We start from the raw sequence: 17,691 nt of genomic DNA, 5'->3' as shown, positions 1-17,691 counted from the left end.
CTGTCATGCATGTGAGACGGTGCCGGCGCTCTACAGAGTGTCTTGGACAGAGATCTCAGTGACGGAGAATGTGCTGAAGTTGCAGCCCCAGTTTGGGTGTCACAGCCCTGACTGAAACCATTGGCAGACTGAGACTTTCCACTACGGTACCTCTCCTTCTGCTGTCATCATCTTGGCATTTTTTTAAATGTCACATGTTTTCTTTGTCGCTTTCATCTGGAGTTTAATTGAATTTTAAAAATAGGCTCATCAATTTTCCACGTTTTGTTTCACTTTAAAAACAGTTTCTTAGCCGTATGAGTCTGAATCTATCCTGGTCTCATCCAATCTGACCATTGAACATCCAGCCAATAGGAACCAGATGCATCCAGATACATGGTTATTACAATTCAAATGCTCTGAAATTGGCTGATATGTACAGAACTGCCTTAGCAGTCTAATTCAGTTCTATTTAGTTTATTTCTATGGCTCCAATTCACATCATGTCATCTCAGGTCACTTTCCAGTTCACCAGATCATCCAGTAAGATTGATTCAAAGTTTTCTATCTAAAGAAAACCAGCTGATTGCATCGACTCATTGACTCTTCAGCAATCCCTCACACTAAGCATGCTTGTAGTGACAGTGGAGAGGAAAAACTCCCTTTGAACAGGAAGAAACCTCCAAAGCTTTCATTGTGGAGCTTCTATTTAATGTGGTAGATTGTGACCATGCTGCCATGATTAGTGAGTCCTTCACTCAAGCTGCCTCAAAACAACCTTTTTTAGTAAAGGTTTTTTTTTTAGTAAATTTATATACATGTTTAAGCCAGAATGATTTGACATTTAAATATGATTGATATAATAAATATGACCATCTTTAAGCCATTCAACAGAAAAGTGTCTCCTACCTGAGATAAAATACTGTAGAAATTCCCTTTTATAACTAATGGCTAAAATAAGTTCAGCTGATTTCTTGTAGCCATTTACCCTAACGTCCATCTATTTTAATCCTTGTAATGGATAGTGAGTCTAATAATTTTTTTAGACTATTTAATGTAAATTATTGGAAGTGAATGTTCTAAATGTTGCAGATTGTTTATGGATGTTTGTCTGTTTTGATTATCATTGATTGTGGTTTGTTTAATGGTATTTGTACTGTAATTTTTAAGGGGTTTTTTGTATCTCACAGGGCGCCATAGAAAATGAGGGCGGGCCATATAAAAGCTGGTAGAACCATTGTACCAATGAATGACTTGAACCGTTAAGCTGTTTGTCATTAAGAAATAAACACTTAGTATTTCCCAAGGAAAGCAGCCAGTTTTCACTGTAGCAGCTCCCCAGCATAGATGGATTTTGAATCAATTAAAGTTGCAAATCATGTCTTAAAGTGCATATTCTCAGGTGACACTTTGAAATTTGTGGACTTTAAGATACATTTACAACTTTAGTTTATTCAAAATCCATCTCTGCTGGTGAGATGCTACACTTCTCAATGTCCACTCCAATGTCTCAATGGTTTTGAGTCAATGTTTCCCAAATTTTTTGTCTTTTTATGTGCTCTCTCTGTCCTTTGCTTGTTTTCTTAGAGAGCAAAACCTACATAGAAAGTACAGTGAATCCGTTGTTGATTTACTGAAAACATGCACTGTCATGCACTGTGCGATTTATGGAGACTTACAGAGGATTACTTCCTCTGCTTTCAGGGTGAATTAGGCAGGTTGGCTGTTGTTTTGAATGTTTTTCACTTGAAGACTATCCCAAAGTGGAATAGACAGTAGCTGAGTGGTGCAAACACTAAAATTAGACTTGCAAACCCTAAAAAGTAGAAATGGAAATAGGTGGCAACCATAACATTCGCTGCAAACAGATAAATGATGTTAACAAAAAACATGATGCAAAAGGAAACATTCTGCAGTAACATCTGCAAGATAAGAAAAGCTCCAAAGGACAGTGGAAGTGCTGCAGACGGTTTGGCTAAAGCAGGATGCTGAGACATTGTTTGAATGGAAACCTACCTTTTCTGTCCTCCCTAAACGTCCTCTGGACGGGCAACCTGTTTTTTTTCTTTATAAGATAAAAACCAAGTAATGCCTACGGTCAGTTTTCTTTCTAAAGGCATCAGATATTTCTTTGCACAGTTTTTACTCTGCTTTCAAACATCAGCAGCATTCAGTTCAATTCTTGATCCTTAAACAGGAAAACACTTCTAGTACCTGAAGCACTTGATGTGATTGCTGCAACTTGCAGGACAGAGCCCCCTGGGGGCTGAAACTAATAAGGAGGAGCAGACAGAGCAGTTCAAAAGAAAAAAGAAAGAAAAACTTGGATAAACTTCCCAGATCTCTCTGAGAATCACCTCTCTGCCTCAGTCACCATAGAAACCGTCCCACAGAGTTTATTGTTGCGTTTTTTCTGTTCTTTAGACGTAGATCTCATTATGTTTTTAATAGATGAACATTCTCTATCTGTTCTTGTTCTAGATCCGGTACAGACTTGTTAAATAGAGCTTTGCTTTATAGAATGCACCATTGGCTTTCATTTAATAACCTTTGATAATGTGTTCCAGTCAAATGTGGGAAATAGCTTTCATGTGTGTATAACACAGAGACAGAAGTGAAAATAATCTGCTAAGATCTGCTCATCCTGCCTTATTGGATCGTTTCTATAAGCAATCAGGGTGAAAAAAATCGGTTCGAGATTAAAAAGTCGTACCAGCCGGTGTGTTCAGGCCTTACACTGAGCTCACATTGACTACAGTGCAGCTGTGATCGAAGCACCTCCAGGCACCCAAAGTCATTAAAGTCAATAATTGGATAGAAAGCCTTTTAGCTATGGTTTTTGTAGTGTGGTTCTGGTTGCTGAGTTGGTGGGCTGTTCCAAAATATTCTGCAAGATTTTTATTTTTGCTGGATGTAACAGTGGTCTCATGTCAAGGACCAGAGAAAACACCCACACCTTCTTATGCAAAACAGTATCTATGCTTCTTTTTCTATGTCTGCTTCTGTCTCCTTGAACCCCAGTCGGCCTCAGCAGATGGCCGCTCACACTGAGCCTGGTTCTGCTGGAGGTTTCTTCCTGTTCAAAGGGAGTTTTTCCTCTCCACTGTCGATATAAACAATTTTTTTCCTTAGATACAAAACTTTGAATCAATCTGACTGGATGATCTGGTGAATTGTAAAGTGCCTTGAGATGACATGGAGTGAATTGGGACTATAGAAATAAACAGAATTGAAACTGAATCATAGAAGCAAACAAAGGCGCTACTGGAGAATTAAAATGGATGTTTATGAGCACAGATAACATGTTTAGCACCTGCACTCTAGGAAAAAGCATGAACCTCTGCTGTGTCCTTTGGTAGAGTTGATCTGGGCTCAGCTGGCTGCGTCATCAATGCGGTGCAAACCTGGATCATGAACGCAGCCATACCTGAGTAAGGATGAGCCAGGAATTAGTCTAAACACAACATGTTTGAGCCTTTGGCCAGTGTCCTTCAACCTTTACATGCTTTGACACATCTGACTCAATGATTAGTTGAACGGCAGAGATGGAACTCATGCTAGTGAAGCAGTTTAGTCCTTTGCTTCTGATGTAAATGGCTGTAGACAGATCTCATACTTGGAATCCATCGGCCGTCGACGATTTGAGTTTGTGACCCCTTGTCTTTGGTGAAGAAAAGTTTCTGTTCATTACAATGCTTTTAAATTGGCTCAATATGGATCACAATCAATTGGATCTTGTTAGTAATGTCTATCTGGTTGATAGACCCCTCTGTTCAACAAAAGTATAAATGATATTGAAAAAGAAGAGGATTCAGCCATAGATTCAGTTCTTGTTGTCTAACTAAAATCTAAATGTCCACCCCTTCTTCTAGGCATTTGTCATCTCCTTCACATCAGACTTTATCCCTCGGATGGTGTACCTGTATATGTACAGCCCTGATGGCTCCTTGCATGGATTTGTCAACCATACCCTGTCCTACTTTAATGTCAGTCACTTTGAGCCTGGCAAAGAAACTATGGATCCAATGCCTTATGGATACGCCATTGATGTTTGCAGGTAGGAGTCGGTCTTGTTTATATACATAAAAGTCTCCTTCATTTTGTTTTCTATTTTCCAAAATGAAGCAACGGTTTCCCAGGAAGCTTTTATCCATGATTGAATTGCTTCCTTTAAGCAGACAGCGCATCACAATTGTGGATAACTACGGTAGGTCTAACCTTAATATACCCATCTACCCACAAAGCCTGAATGCATGTCAGGGATCTAGTAGGCTGGTTCAAGGGCCGCTGTGCTGCTGCAAAACTTTTACCTTAAAACATATATTTTCAATATAAAACTGCTGTAAGCATTACACAAGCCAAACACATATTTACAGAGAAGGAACCCAGTGCAGAGCATGACTTATTCTTACATAATGTATTAAGTTCAGGTGATCATTGTGGTCTATTCCACAACATTTTTTTTTTAGGTTTTATAATGATAGGGAAAAAGAAGGGAAACAGTTTTCATGATACTAATTAGTAGTTGAAATATCATCAACAAAGACATGGCTTTGGTTTTGAAACGCTTGGATTCAAAAACAGGTATTTTTAACATACAAGTTTAGAGGTGGGAATATTAGACAGCCCTTTATTTACAGCTGCAAACACACAGTGATGGCTGGATGGATGGATGGATGGCTGGATGGATGGATGGATGGATGGATGGATGGATGGATGGATGGATGGATGGATGGATGGAGGGACGGATGGACGGATGGGCGCATGGACGGACGGACGACGGGTGGATGGACGGACGTATGGATGGATGGATGGATGGATGGAGGGACGGATGGACGGACGGACGACGGGTGGATGGACGGACGTATGGATGGATGGATGGATGGATGGATGGATGGATGGACGGATGGGCGCATGGACGGACGGACGACGGGTGAATGGACGGACGGACGACGGGTGGATGGACGGACGTATGGATGGATGGATGGACGGATGGGCGCATGGACGGATGGACGACGGGTGGATGGACGGACGTATGGATGGATGGATGGATGGATGGACGGATGGGCGCATGGACGGACGGACGACGGGTGAATGGACGGACGTATGGATGGATGGATGGACGGATGGGTGCATGGACGGACGGACGACGGGTGAATGGACGGACGTATGGATGGATGGATGGACGGATGGGCGCATGGACGGATGGACGACGGGTGGATGGACGGACGTATGGATGGATGGATGGACGGATGGGCGCATGGACGGATGGACGACGGGTGGATAGACGGACGTATGGATGGATGGATGGATGGATGGATGGATGGACGGATGGGCGCATGGACGGACGGACGACGGGTGAATGGACGGACGGACGACGGGTGGATGGACGGACGTATGGATGGATGGATGGATGGATGGACGGATGGGCGCATGGACGGACGGACGACGGGTGAATGGAGGGACGGACGACGGGTGGATGGACGTACGTATGGATGGATGGATGGATGGATGTTTTTGTAGATGCAGAGAAAATGGTGTGACATGAGCTAAGCTGTTTTAATCTCTTCTCTGCTCATCATCTTCTTCAAACACCAGAAAAACATGAGGATTGTTGTATATTATTTTAGTTGCATAAATAACGAGGCGACAGGCGAGAATGTGGCGGCGGTTAGCTTTACTGGAGAAGCTAAACTGAACAGTAAACAGGAAATCTACCCCCAGGGCACCACAACATGCTATTTTCCAGAAAATGGGCCCCACAATGTAACAAAACAAAAACCCATAAACTCACACACCACTAATCAAAGCAAATTTTATCTTAAGGCACTTTAGATAAGACCAACAAACGGTTGCTGGATTCAGGTACTTAATCAGACAATGCAAATCAAATCCAATTGTACAAACAGATTAACATTTTAATACACACAAAATTCAGTTTAAGGTTTATCTTGTAGTACGAGTTAATTCACAGTTTCTGGCTTTGTCTGGAACGGAAACAAAGCTAAAATAAGCTCTAAGCCAGCAGTACAACATAAGGGATGACAAAGAGTACATTTATATAGTTTAAAATAGTACCATTCATAAAATGATACAATACTCTGTTTTTTCCCCCTAGCATTGTTTTGTCATTACATTGTCAGAAATACAGAGCAAAGAAGCAGTGGGCTGGCATTGTGCGGCACCCAGGGAGCAGCCTGGGGTTAAGGGTCTTGCTCAGAGACCCAGAGTGGCATTGGGGCTCAAACTCACAACATCTGGATTCCAAGTGCAATGCCCTAACCAGCAGGTCACCACTCCTCTAATGATGTTATCATCATCTCATCTGAATAAATACTAAAAATGCTCATTGCCACAATATTTGGAGCTACAAAGAAAAACAATATTATCAATGAACATTAGACAGGTGATTATCTCTCCATCCATTATTCTCAGATCTGCATGATTCTCAGATCATGCAGATCTTGTCTCATTCAGTTTTCCTTTCACTACCTCTAATGTTTTTCATTAGGAATGTTCATATATCAAAACTGAGTGGCAGAAAAATAGACCTATGCCTGGAAGTGGGGCTTTGAACTCAGAACCTCAGGATTCCCGGCACAATGACCTAACCACTAGGCTGCCACTCCCTAAGGCATGTATTAGCATGAAGGGGTGCTGCCTACGGACCCACACTGGCAGCTCATTCCCTCATTTAATAGCAGGACGGGTGATTTAGCACTTGAGCTAGCCAGCCGCTGAGCCATTTGTGGCTTTATTAAACACTGTACGTCTTCTGTGCAGAGAGAACTTAAATTTATCGGCAGCAAAATTTGTGATGAGGATGAGGGACAGAGAGAGTCATCATGTCCTCCAGCAGTCTAAGCCTATAGTAGCATAACTATAGAGATAGCTCAGGATAACCTGAGCCACTTTAACTATAAGCTTTATCAAAAGGGAAAGTTTTAAGCCTAGCCTTAAAAGTAGACAGGGTGTCTGCCTCACAGACTAAAACTGGTAGTTGGTTCCACAGGAGAGGAGCCTGATAACTAAAAGATCTGCCTCCCATTCTACTTTTAGAAATTCTAGGAACCACTTGTAAACCCTGATTTTTAGGTTTCAGGTTTTATCAAACCTTGGTTCTGATTTAATTGGAGCTTGGTCTGATATTATCATAACATAACAAACAATCCTGATTAATATATAATAAATCATTATCATAATTGTTATTATTATTATTATTGTGATCTTGAGCATAAGGTGGAGGGTTTGGAGCCCGTCAATCATTTTTGGAAAACATGCTGAAAACTGAAGTAAATAGAAGATTATATTTGAAGTGCGCTCTGAATATAATTTGTTACAAGTTGACACAAAGAAATCTTTTGTAGATGATAAGCTGGCTTTATGTGTGTTTTCCAGGTATAAGGATTACAGAGAGCCTCCTTGGTCCTCCACCCCGTATGAAATCTCCAAGGATTTCTGGGCGGTGTTGGCCGTGCGCCTGGCCTTTGTCATTGTTTTCCAGGTGAACAGAAACGTTATCATCTAAACTGTTCTTAAACATCATAAAATGACTGAAGATTTTTGTTTTTATATTTTTCAACTTTTTACAAACAGCCTAGAAAAAAGATCATACCAAAGAAATTCAAAGGGAAATGATGTCAGTTGAAAATGTTGCAAAGCAAAAACAATAAAGGTGTTAAAACTTTGACAGAGCTGCATGTGCCTTTGCTCATTATGTTTATAAGACAAAGGACCTTCGTCTCAGTTATAAATCCATTTTGTTTCCTTCTGTCAGAACGTTGTGATGCTGATGAACGATATCGTTGACTGGCTAATCCCAGACATCCCCAAAGATATCAGCCAACAGATCCACAAGGAGAAGATTCTGCTCGTTGAACTCTTTATGAGACAAGAACAAGGAAAGATCAACATACTGGAGAGAGGCGGGTCATCGAACACCAGCGAGACGCACAGAAGAAGCCACAACAACAACAACAGCACTTCCACTCTTCCTTTCTGCAAAGAGCAACCCAATGGCACCAAAACCTTCTGATGGCAGCGAGGGTGTTACGTCAAAGCTTGCATATAGGTTTTATTTTTGATTTTGCTCAGGTCCACCTTAAATCACTGTTTCATGTCTAAAACATTCCAACATCTTTAAGAGCAGCTGGCCAATCAGGCGAATGAGAGTCTCTGTCTGCTTCCTTAGCTTAGCTTTGCTCTTTATATTTGTAAACAACTTTGCACGCATGTTAACATACAAAACGTGCATTTGAATATAAAAAAGGCTTGTTAAGAGATCACAATATATTTGCATAAAATGTATCAATAAATTTGAAACTTTATATTCATGCGTTGTAAATGGTTGGTACTATAAACACATGTATATAAAAAAAAAAACTCTTCCTCACCCATCGCGGGCGGTCTTCCCCCCTTATTTCCTCCAAGCTGGGGTGCTCTACCAGAGGCCTGGGAGCTTGAGGGTTCTGCCAGTATCTTTGCTGTTCCTAGAACCGCACTCTTCTGGACCGAGATGTCTGATGTATTTCCAGGGGTCTGCTGTAAGGGCCCCAGTGACCACATTTACCACTGTTGCTCTGACCTTCTAAGTTTTCTCCAGCTCTTCTCTGAGCCCCTGGTATTTCTCTAGTTTCTCATGTTCCTTTTTCCTCATGTTGCAATCACTTGGTATTGCTATGGCAACCACAACGGCTTTCCTCTGCTTTTTGTCCACCACCACAATGTCCGCTTGGTTTGCCTTTACCATTCGGTCCTTCTGTATCTGAAAGTCCCACAGGATCTGCCACCTTTGGAGGTGTTTCCCACTTTGACCTTGGGGTTTCCAGCTCATACTCTGCACAGATGTTCTTGTGTTCTATTCCAGCCACTTGGTTATGGCACTCCATGTAAGCTTTCCCTGCCAGCATCTTGCACCCTGCAGTTATGTGCTGGATTGACTCAGGGGCCTCTTTGCACAGTCTGCACCTGGGGCCTTGTCTGGTGTGGTAGATCTGGGCCTCTATTGCTCTGGTGCTCAGGGCCTGCTCCTGTGCAGCCTGATGAGTGCCTCTTTGCTGTACTTCAGTCTGGCTTTGTCTGGCTTTGGTAGGATTTCCGAGATGTAAGAAAAAAAAAAAAAAAAAAAAAATATATATATATATATATATATATATGTATAGGGGTGGAACGGTTCACAAAATCCACGGTTCGGTTCACGGTTTCGTGGTCACGGTTTTCGGTTCGGTTCGGTATATGTTTATTGTTACACAGAAAAAAAATAATAAAAAATAATAAAAATGAATGACATTTTTTTTAAATAAAATTAATGAAAAAATCCCCAAAAATTAATGAATTGTAATTATTTTTAATGATTCGCAGAAACCCTGGATCATTTCTGGATGTTTTGCTCTCTAAGATCTCCAAACCGTTCCATCCCTAATCCTGCCGTTTATTTATGCAGATATGGACTGGGTGATGTGTTAGGAACAAAAGGATGCCACATCATTTGATGGAAATGAAAATGATCAACCTACAGATGGCTGAATTCAAAGACACCCCAAAATTGACAGTGAAAAAATGATGCGGCAGGCTAGTCCATTTTGCTGAAATTTCATTGCAGCAACTCCAAATGGTATTCAGTAATTTGTATGGCCCCCGCGTGCGTGTATGCATGCCTGACAACGTCGGGGCATGCTCCTAATGAGACGGTGGATGGCGTCCTGGGGTATCTCCTCCCAGATCTGGACCAGGGCATCTCTGAGCTCCTGGACAGTCTGAGGTGCAACCTGGTGGCGTCGGATGGATGGAAACATAATGTCCCAGAGGTGTTCTATTGGATTTAGGTCAGGCGAGCGTGGGGGCCAATCAGTGGTATCAATTCCTTCATCCTCCAGGAACTGCCTGCATACTCTCGTCACCTGAGGCCGGGCATTGTGGTGCACCAGGAGGAACCCAGGACCCACTGCACCAGCATAGGGTCTGACAATGGGTGCAAGGATTTCATCCTGATAATCAATGGCAGTCAGGGTGGTGTTGTCTAGCCTGTATAGGTCTGTGCGTCCCTCCATGGATATGCCTCCCCAGACCATCACTGACCCACCACCAAACCGGTCATGCTGAATGATGTTACAGGCAGCATTGCATTCTCCACGGCTTCTCCAGACCCTTTCATGTCTGTCACATGTGCTCAGGGTGAACCTGCTCTCATCTGGGAAAAGCACAGGGCCCATTGCCCCACAATAGTAATGAACTTTAACCGTAGTGCATATGCAGGACCTTTTGTCCAAGTCACTGGGAAATAGATGAATAGGTAGATGGGTAAATAGGTATATTAACTTAGAAAGGCTGTTAAAGGAAGATTTTACCAGAAAATTCATCACTTCTTACATGAATTATTTCTCCATTTTAAATCTGAACCTAATGTCTCAAAACTGCAATGAAAAAATGCAACAAATGTAGGTTGACCAGACGTACTCTTTTTCCCGGACATGTCCTGCTTTTCGTGCCTAAAAAAATGTCCGAGGGGAATTTCTAAATTATCCAGGATTTTGGTCACTACCGTGCAGCAGAACAGAGGCATCAGCTCCGCGGTGAAGTTGGTTTGAAGTTGGATTTTGGATATTCAAACTAATATAAAATCATGCCAATAGATAACATATGTAAGGCACACTTGCTTTTATGCAATTTTTTGCTATTTTCAATTTTAAAGATATTTTTAAAGACAAAAGTTGGGACTTTTCTTCAATAGCTTCCAAGTCATGTGACCGACTGACTCATATTCTTTGTGAAATTGTTCTACAACTTTAGCCCGATGGGGTACATTCATCTTTATTCCATTTGTATATTTCTGGCGGGGGGAAGCATACCGGGTTCGGTCCTCCGTTTCAAAACCCAAATCTGGTTCCTAACAAATGGGACTTTGAGAGTCGTCTTCATTCATAGCTGATCACGCCTGATGTCACCTGATTCTGCAGGGACGGCTCAACAAAACATCCAGGTAAGGTAAAACATCCAGGAAAGTCAAAACATATCATCCAAACTCTCAAGCCTGACCACAGCTGTAAACACATTTAGTCTGGTAAATGGTTACCAGTTAAATCTTTGAACAGCAGGGGGCAGCATTGTAATAATAAATCCTATTCTTCCTCCAAAGCCCTGAGCTTTTTCAGATTCACTAACATCAACCAGGATATTTAAGGAGGGCTGGAGCTACTATAAACACTCTGATTGCAACCAGGAAGTACTTAAAGGATAATATTAATATAATGGCCTCATTTTGGACAACTTTATTATAAATTTAAAGTTTTATTGAAGTATAGCTCTTATAATCCACCAATCGGGAACAACCTCCCGGAACAAGTGCTGAAACCCTAAATTAGAATAAATACAGGTTAAAATTGTATTCTTTTTATCTTACATTACCTATTTACTGAAATAATAGTTCATTCTTCAAATCCAACCTTTTCTCCACCTGTCTGTAATAAACTCCTGCAATAGAAATGTTTCTTTTTTTTTCTTTACTTGTGTTATTTTCATGTGCAAAGCTTTAATTTGTCTAGTTCGTGAAATGCGCTATACATGCATTTAAAAAACAAACCTGCCTTGCCCATGTTAGCTCCTGTTCACACATCAGTTCCAGCTGTTTCAGGGGAAAAATAGAGCCAGATCTTTCAGACGTTGCACATCTTGACTGATGTCAGCTAACTGCTGGTTAATGCTAATCAGCTCAATTAACTGATTGATGCATGTTGGCCGTCCAAACACAGACATCAGGGTTGTTGCTTTTATTTCTTAAAAGTTTATTTTCAATAATGTTTTTCAGCAGGTTTAGTTTGGCTATAAATAACTCTGGATAAGTATGGATGGAAAATAAAAAAACAAAGTTAATGTCAGTTACTGTGGTTAGAATACCTTCATGTTTAGGTGTGGTATACTGTAGCAGGTATTAGGTGAGGAAGTAAATCTGTACTCTGGTTTTAACAGAGAGTGAACCCTACAGCATAGAGAGTAAGCTCAAAGAATTTCTCCACCTAAAACAAGAATTATCAACAAAATATATCTACTTAAAAATATTTTAGCTAAAGCCATCCTTAACCCCTTAAGTCCAGAAGGTCTGTGGAGCAAATTCAGCCTGAAACTGCTCCACAGACCTATATGTGAATTAAAGTAAAAATTCAGTTCCCCAACTATAAATTGGAAATATAATTGTATCTGTGTGACAGAAAGGCTTGAGGAATATTTTTCAGATGGAACCACTTTTCTAAATGTCACCATGTCTGATTTATAGGTGATTAAACAAAGAAAGAATGAAAAATATTTAGCCTTGTCAATTTTTTTTTTTGTAAAATAAACTCAAAAGACCATGAACGCCCATTTGAAACTTTGGATGAACTCTCAGATGTTATAGATCCACATCTTGACTATAAGTCAAGCTAATTTGGACTGAATAAGTTGAAGCATGTTTGTTCCACAAATGTTTTAGTGGGCAGAGTGCTAGGAGGAAAGGAGACTTCTTTGCAGACTGCCAAAAGTGTAAAAAAGCATGTTTCCATTCATCAAAGGGAATCTGGTCAAATAAAAATGCTGATTTCCATTATTGGAGACCTTCTGCATGAGGCAAAGCCTTTACTTCTAATTTAGCCATAAGTTCATTAAAATTTACCAATAATATCACCAAACTGAATAGAAAATAAGAATAACATGTAACGCGTGCTGGTTACATCACCTGTAATGGTCGCAAAATGACCTCTGACCCCTCCTTGGAAACATCTAAGCCTCTAGTTTCCAATGATGGCGGCCATTAGGGGGCGGGGCTAAAAATGAATACCTGCTGTTGCATTACTCCTGCAGAGTCACACATGTCAGGTGGAATTTTAAATCTCATTTATTTTTTTACACAGCTATAAAACAGAAAGTATTAGAAATTTAAGGCTTAAGGGATTAATTAGACTGGTAACTGTCAGGTGGGTTAACCTGTTATGAGAAAGAGATGAGTTTAGAAGAAATGTGAAACTATAACAACTGAGAGAGTCTGCAGGAGCGCAGGAACATGTAGAATAAAGTGAAGGTTGATGCAGCCAAGATCAGGAAATATCATACCTGAGTCTGAATGTGGACTTTTTAATCTCTAATCCGATTTTTTCCATGTCCCACTGGCTGCGTCTAGAGAGGCTCCAACTTAGCAGGGTGAGCAGATCTGAGCAGGTTTTATTCACTTCTGTCTTTGGGCTAAACGCATATTAAAACTATTGCCCACATTTGACTGGAACACATTATGAAAAGTTATAAAAACAAATAAAAAAACAGTGATGCATTCTATAAAGCAAAGCTTAACGAGTCTGTGCAGCATCTAGACCTAGAACAGAGAAAATGTTCATCTATTAAAAATATAATGAGATCTAAAGACATCTAAAGAAAAGAAAAACGCAGCAATAAACTCTGTGGGACGGTTTCCATGGTGACTGAGGCAGAGAGGTGATTCTCAGAGAGATCTGGGAAGCATATCCAAGTTTTTCTTTCTTTTTTCCATAAAGAGATGATATAGATACGCTGCTCTGACCTGCTCTGTCTGCTCCTCCTTATTCTGGTTTCTGTGAGGCTCAAAGACGATCACTACTTTATCCGTTCTCTGTCCTCCTGAACTCCTATCATGGGGAAAGTTTTCTATTTTAATGTTTCATTCATTGTTTTTGCTCCACTCTGTCCTGCTTGCTGTAAACGTGATGAGTGACTCCAGACTGACTCTTACAGAAGAGGATTAGGGCCATTGAAAAAAAAATAAAAATAAAAATTTTATTTCAGTTTAACATGGGGGAAAAGTCAGAATTCTGAGAATAAAGTCAGAATTCTGACTTTATTCTCAGAATTCTGACTTTAATCTCAGAATTCTGACTTTTTTATTGTCAGAATAGTCAAAATTTCTGAGATTTAATTCAGATTTCTCAGAAAACAATGCAGAATTCTGACTTTTTTCCTATTTTTAACTGAAATAAAATTTAAAAATCAGTTAACTTTTTTTTTTTCCAGTGGCCCTAATCCTCTTCCGTAGACTCTTTCCCCGTGAGATTAACAAAAACATTGTGAAAATCTCCAACTATACCTTTATTTTTTCTTTAACGCCATAGACCAGGCCTATCCCAAAGTTGCCCCCCAGGGGGCGCTGTCCTGCAGGTTGTAGAATTCACATCAAGCGCTTCAGGTACTAGAAGTGTTTTCCTGTTTAAGCATCAAGAATTGAACTGAATGCTGCTGATGTTTGAAAGCAGAGTAAAAACTGTGTAAAGAAATATCTGATGCCTTTAGAAAGAAAACTGACCTTAGGCATTACTTGGTTTTTATCTAATAAAGAAAACAAACAAACAGGTTGCCCGTCCAGAGGACGTTTAGGGAGGACAGAAAAGGTAGGCTTCCATTTCAAACAATTTCTCAGCATCCTGCTTTAGCCTTTACTGTGACTCTGGTCCCATATGAGTTGATGATCATCTCCCCCAAACCGTGAGCAGCACTTCCATGGAACATGTAGAATAAAGTGAATGTTGATGCAGCCAAGGTGAGAAAATACCATACCCAAGTCTGCATGTGGACGACCTGTTAAGGAGGGCTTATAGTGGCTGGATGCTTTAAGAATATTCTGAATTGCAAGTTTACACTTTTTTTTTAGCCTCTTTATTCCAGTGAATAAAACAGCCATATAGCCATATATCTGATAAGCTTTACTCTGGAAACTCTCTTTGCTCCTGGTCAAAGGAATACAGAAGAGGATTAGGGCCACTGGAGAAAAAAAAAGTGTACTGACTTTTTTCTGAGAATTCTGACTTTAATCTCAGAATTGCGGATCTTAATGTAGATGGGAACCATGAAGGCAGAGATGTGGAGCACTCAGCTTCACTGACAAAGATGTGAGTTGTTTGGGAGGAACAGGAACACTTTGGTGGAAAATTTACATCCCTGAGGGATCCCCAGTGATGATATTTCATTAATGGAAGAGCAGAAGGTGATTAAAACAAGAGAGCTATTCTCTAAAACAGACATGACTACGGCTTGATGCTTGTTAGCTGTCTTCTATTCTGACTTTTTTTTTCCTCATATAATACTGAGATAAAGTTTGAAAATCTAATAACAACTAATAACAGTTAGCTGTTATTAGTTTTTCAGTGGCCCTATCCTCTTCCGTAGATAAAGGTACATCCAGCTTCAGAAAGTAAAAAAAGAAAAAATCCTTCCAAGGTTTTCATCATCCTGTTCCCTGAACCAGGTGAGGTTAAACCAGAGCAGGGACACACCTGCAGCTCTTAGATGAGTCCCTGCACTGCAAAGCATAATGGCTAACGGAGGCGTCAAGTAATAAAGTACAAATACTTTATTACTTTACTTCAGTAGAAATATTGGCTGTTTATACTAGTGGAGTCATTATTTTTTAGACAACTTTTACTTTCTATTCCTTTTTTTTATTATTGTTTAATTTAAGGTCATTTTCATTAAGGCCTATTCGTATTTAAAAAAAATTTAAAACATCAAAATAATAATAATAATTCAATTCTATTTAGTTTATTTCTTTTCTTTCCAGTTCACCAGATCATCCAGTCAGATTGATTCAAAGTTTTCTGTCTAAGGAAAACCAGCTGATTGCATCGACTCATTGACTCTTCAGCAATCCCTCACACTAAGCATGCTTGCAGCAACAGTGGAGAGGAAAAACTCCCTTTGAACAGGAAGAAACCTCCAGCAGAACCAGGCTCAGTGTGAGCGGCCATCTGCTGAGGCCGACTGGGGTTCAAGGAGACAGAAGCAGACATAGAAAAAGAAGCATAGATACAAAAGGCAACTGTCAACCAGCTCCACAGGCGGCCCCGTCTAAGAAACACACAGCCAAGCAGACGAGCTCCGAGCCAGCTCCCATGTCAGAGGATGAAGAGAGCGCATCCAGTTAGTCACAGTCAGAGAAACAGGACTACACTGGAAAACAGGCCAAGCTCCAACATCCAGAAACAAAGGTGCTGATGGCAGCTGCACAGCTGATAATTCTATCTGATATTTTATAAGTAACTACCATTAGTTATAAAACTAAGAAAATGAAGTCTAAGGAAGTTATCATCAAGAAGTGCAGTAAAGCTTCTGTCCTTAATATTTTTTGCTGCATTACTTCTACTTTTCTACTTCAAGTAATTGTAGACTTTTGCTGTAGTAAAAAGCTGATGTTGATCCTCTAACTTCTATAAAAGTTTTTTTTTAAATGGCAGGATTTATACTGGAGGAATAAGCATGAATACTTCTGACACCTCTGGTGGTTAAGTACCTAACAAGCAGCTATTAATGGGTTCCTGCTGGACTCGATGCAGAGAAGTATCTGAAGTTGCAGTACCCTCTGGACAGGAGTTTGAGGTCGCTGGTTTTAATATTAGTTTCCTCCCTGTCTATACTGCCGAGCTAGAAATGCAAATGTTTAGAACTAGTAAATAAACATGCTTTTTACTTTCTGAGATTATCCACCTCTACTGGTGGCATAGATCAATTGTTTAAGTTATAATTTATGCTGAAAGCTTGTTTGCTGTGTGCATGATGGAGAGAGTCAAAGAGATGGAGTGAACACGTGCAGCGGGCTAAATGAAGAACTTAACAACCAAATCAGATTCAAAGATCCATCTCAAAATATAACTGAAGATAAATTAAAGGTAAATGCAAGTAATTACTGTCCATTTAGATGATTACCTATAATTACCTGTAAACCGGCAGCATCAGATATGAGGCTGTGAGAAAGGGGGGGTTGTATAAGAAAAACAGGTGGAGGAAGTTAGAATTAAAGAAACAGTTTGAAGGGGAAAAGTGCAGCAGAGGCAGTTAGAAAAGCGAGAGGTTAAAGACGACGAGATACGAGGGAGGAGCAAAGAGCTGTAGAGTTATGGAGGGCCGGCTCCTGGTGTAGTGTTGACAAGTGTTTTTGTCAGCCGGGGTCAAGTGGTTGCTGTTCCTGCTCTCAGCAGCTATAAATGAGTGAAAAGTAGAGCATTAATCCCCCCTCATTAACAGAAATGCTGTGGACCTCTGACAGCAACAGTAATTGCAGGATGATGATCTGCTCTCCATGACAGCCATGATTATTTTTCTTTGAGTCATGTGACAGTCAGGTGATCTAATTTAGAAATGGAGACTATAAGGATCTGATGTTAACTCTTTTGATTTAACCAAATAATCATGATTGATGACTGATGTCATTGATACCTGTAGGGCAGAGGGCACGGATTATTGGACCAGGGTCCGGATCCGGACCCACCTGCTGGCTAATCCGGACCCAAACTGGTTTAAAACATTATTAAATTACCGCATGTTGTCCGACAACAGTGTCTAACTTCACTTCACTGCTTCTTCCGTTTGTATGGTAAAGCCTTCAGTTGAAGGTACCAGATCTGCTCAGGGCCCCGCCCCTTCTTACAGCGTCAACATATGGCAACGCCACTCAGACAAACTGTATTGCACCCGTTTCTTAAGGATCAAATCTCTTCTGGAGTCTCAACATATTAATGATGGAGTTAAAGGGATAGTGCAGTCTTTTTGGACTGAAATTCTTTGATATCTATTAGGACTAGTTTTGGCCGCTATCAATCCGCCATGTAGGTGCAAAAGACAATTACTGCAAACAGAAATAAAATACTATAATTCTGAACTATGACTTTTTTTGGTTTGGTATTATCAGTGTGATGCAAAGTCTGTGACATGATGTAGATGGGATGAAAT

The 17,691-nt window shown here is 40.4% G+C and overlaps 1 protein-coding gene across 1 annotated transcript in view; it reads left to right on the top strand.

The window, feature by feature from the left end:
* LOC119793857 (anoctamin-1-like) overlaps positions 1-8,306 on the top strand; it is a 75,577-nt gene extending 67,271 nt beyond the window's left edge. Inside the window, exons 23-25 of the mRNA XM_038301141.1 lie at positions 3,852-4,036; positions 7,378-7,483; positions 7,757-8,306. Of these exons, the coding sequence (XP_038157069.1) occupies positions 3,852-4,036; positions 7,378-7,483; positions 7,757-8,014 (549 nt within the window). The 3' untranslated portion in view covers positions 8,015-8,306. The remainder of the gene's footprint in view (positions 1-3,851; positions 4,037-7,377; positions 7,484-7,756) is intronic.
* The last annotated feature ends 9,385 nt before the right edge of the window (positions 8,307-17,691 follow it).

This window comes from Cyprinodon tularosa, unplaced genomic scaffold (genome assembly GCF_016077235.1).
Source record: "Cyprinodon tularosa strain WSP-4 unplaced genomic scaffold, ASM1607723v1 ctg461, whole genome shotgun sequence".
Classification (NCBI taxonomy): Eukaryota; Metazoa; Chordata; class Actinopteri; order Cyprinodontiformes; family Cyprinodontidae; genus Cyprinodon; species Cyprinodon tularosa.
The sequence above is the reverse complement of the archived record's forward strand: the minus strand, read 5'-3'. Positions and strand labels throughout refer to the sequence as shown.